The 2,173-nt window shown below is 38.3% G+C and overlaps 1 protein-coding gene across 4 annotated transcripts in view; it reads left to right on the forward strand.

Annotated features, from left to right (window-relative positions):
• The first annotated feature begins 181 nt into the window (after window positions 1–181).
• The window catches only part of cipca (CLOCK-interacting pacemaker a), a 4,839-nt gene continuing 2,847 nt past the window's right edge, over window positions 182–2,173 (forward strand). Inside the window, exons 1-2 of one of the 4 annotated variants that reach the window (XM_032500468.1) lie at window positions 182–410; window positions 1,643–1,759. In XM_032500468.1, the coding sequence (XP_032356359.1) occupies window positions 1,654–1,759 (106 nt within the window). In that variant the 5' untranslated portion in view covers window positions 182–410; window positions 1,643–1,653. Of the gene's footprint in view, window positions 454–496; window positions 587–1,642; window positions 1,760–2,173 lie in introns of those variants that run through there. The other 3 variants (XM_032500467.1, XM_032500469.1, XM_032500470.1) reach the window with 3 other exon arrangements.

The raw sequence follows: 2,173 nt of genomic DNA on the forward strand, positions 1-2,173 counted from the left end.
CAGAACAACGGGATCTGTTGGTCCATGTCTTTAACTGTCTTTCACACATCTTTCAGGTGAAAAGTGACTTTGTTCGAGACCTGTCTCTCGGCAACACGCTCTCGCGAGATCTGTAAGCAAAAGTCCATTTAAGTTCACGCCACAGATGACACATTTTCGTCATGCTAAATATGGCGTTCGGCTGTGTAAACATCTCATGTTGGCAAAAGACAGAAATATAAATAAATGATGCAATCTAACTTTTTATCTACCATCTAAACTCAACGTTCACTAGATCAACTACGCTAACAAACGAGGTCACGCCCACTTAGGAGACAGGAAGTACGCAGCCTTACAGTTTCACACCATTGGCGCGTGAGAATTTTTTCTCTAACCGTCTCTGGCACACACCGCCGTTATTGGAAAACAAGGTAGCGGGTATATTTGTTTTTAAGCAATGGGCCTATTGGTAAGGTATGCAAAAAATAATACTTTATAATTGCCTATTGATAGTCCCGTAATGAGCTGACTGCCAACCTGAAGCTACAGTAGCTAGCTAACGTAAATGTTAACTGAGCTAACGTTAACAATAACAGCACAGGGGCAGGTAAGGTAACAAATCGGGGATACAGACAACAGATAATGTTGCATTCTAGCAATATCCTAAAATGTGGTTACTTGTAGCAACGTAGCTACCTAGCTAACCTAGTTGTCTAACGTTAAACGAGGTTAACGTTAAGTTAACCAGTCGTTTACTAGTGTTGACAGAACAACAATACTAGCTAGCTTTAACGTTAGCAATATTAGTAAGTTATAAATAGACAGTTGATACTCCCAGTTTATGATATTGTTTGCATTGGCGTATTTTCTTCGTCACCATAATTTGATTAATGTAGGAAAATGTTGAAAAGCATGTCTCACAGTAGCTCTGTGATCAGCCTTGGCCCCCAACGTCAACCTTAATAAATGGACTCGGCTTTTATAATAATGTACTTTTATACTACGCTGTTAAGTATTTTGACTTTTTTAAAACAACATTCAATTATTGGGTGTGTGCATAAGCTTTTCTGTGGGTGAAGTCTGCAAAATGTTAGAAACACATTTAAGTTACAATAATGTTCAATAACGTTAACGTATACAACTGCACAACGTAACGTGCAGCCTTAAAACGTACTGTAAAGTAAACACGCACATTATTTAAACACTATTAGTTTCAGTAAGACAGAATAATTTAAGAAGGGAAGTATTCACAGCAGGCCTGTTATATTGCCTTGCATTACAAGAAACTGGTGTTTCCCATTTTCTGACTCTTGGGGTAGAGTAGACTGATTGGGGAGATAATGACCCATCAATATCGAGTTACTTGTATGTAATGAATGTCAAATATACTCCACAAAAAAGTGAGGTGAACTATTCCTGGCCTTCAAGACACTAAAATGAAGTAATAATGGAGTGCAAATAATGCACATGCAATTTTATGGATACAAGTTGAGTGTCTTTTAACGTTTTCTGTCAATTGGAGTCCGTCCCGGCTGCTAAACAATAGCCTTGTCTCTGACATTGCATATCCTTAGCTCAAGACAGAAGCACATTGAACTCTGTCAAAGTCTTGTTTTGATCTTATTAGTTACCTTTTCATCTCCTAACTCTCCATTTTTTCTAGAAGAGACCAGAATGAGCCATTTCAGTAGACCCGACAGACACAGGACACCATCGTTCACCAGGGCAACCCACCTTAGAGCATTCAAGTCTGACCTGGAGCGAGATTCAGGCTTCTCAGGTTTGATACAATGACGTTACTCTATAGTTAAGTTTTCTGTTTGTCCCAATGTATGTTTGTAATGTATGTAGTGGGTTGCCAGTGTGGCACGTGTTGTGAACTGGGTGTATCTGTATATAATTAGCATTTCCACGATTAGAAAAAAAAGGCTTCAAGTTATTAACAAGATTAACCCTAATCAAATGTAGGGATCTAGGTCACATTTTCTATGTAGGTTATCCCGTAATTTTTTCTATTGACTTTTATTTACACTATGAAGGCTGACCTGGATTTGGTTTAACCCTCCTGATCATGTTGATAGTATCTTTTTCCAGATGCTCTTGAGAGGCTTATCTACATCTGCCACTGTTTTCATAGTACTAATGTTCTGCCCCCGGTGCTGTTTTTTTTTTTTTTTACATTAAAAGACTCATA

The sequence above is a fragment of the Etheostoma spectabile genome, chromosome 20 (genome assembly GCF_008692095.1).
Source record: "Etheostoma spectabile isolate EspeVRDwgs_2016 chromosome 20, UIUC_Espe_1.0, whole genome shotgun sequence".
Lineage (NCBI taxonomy): Eukaryota > Metazoa > Chordata > Actinopteri > Perciformes > Percidae > Etheostoma > Etheostoma spectabile.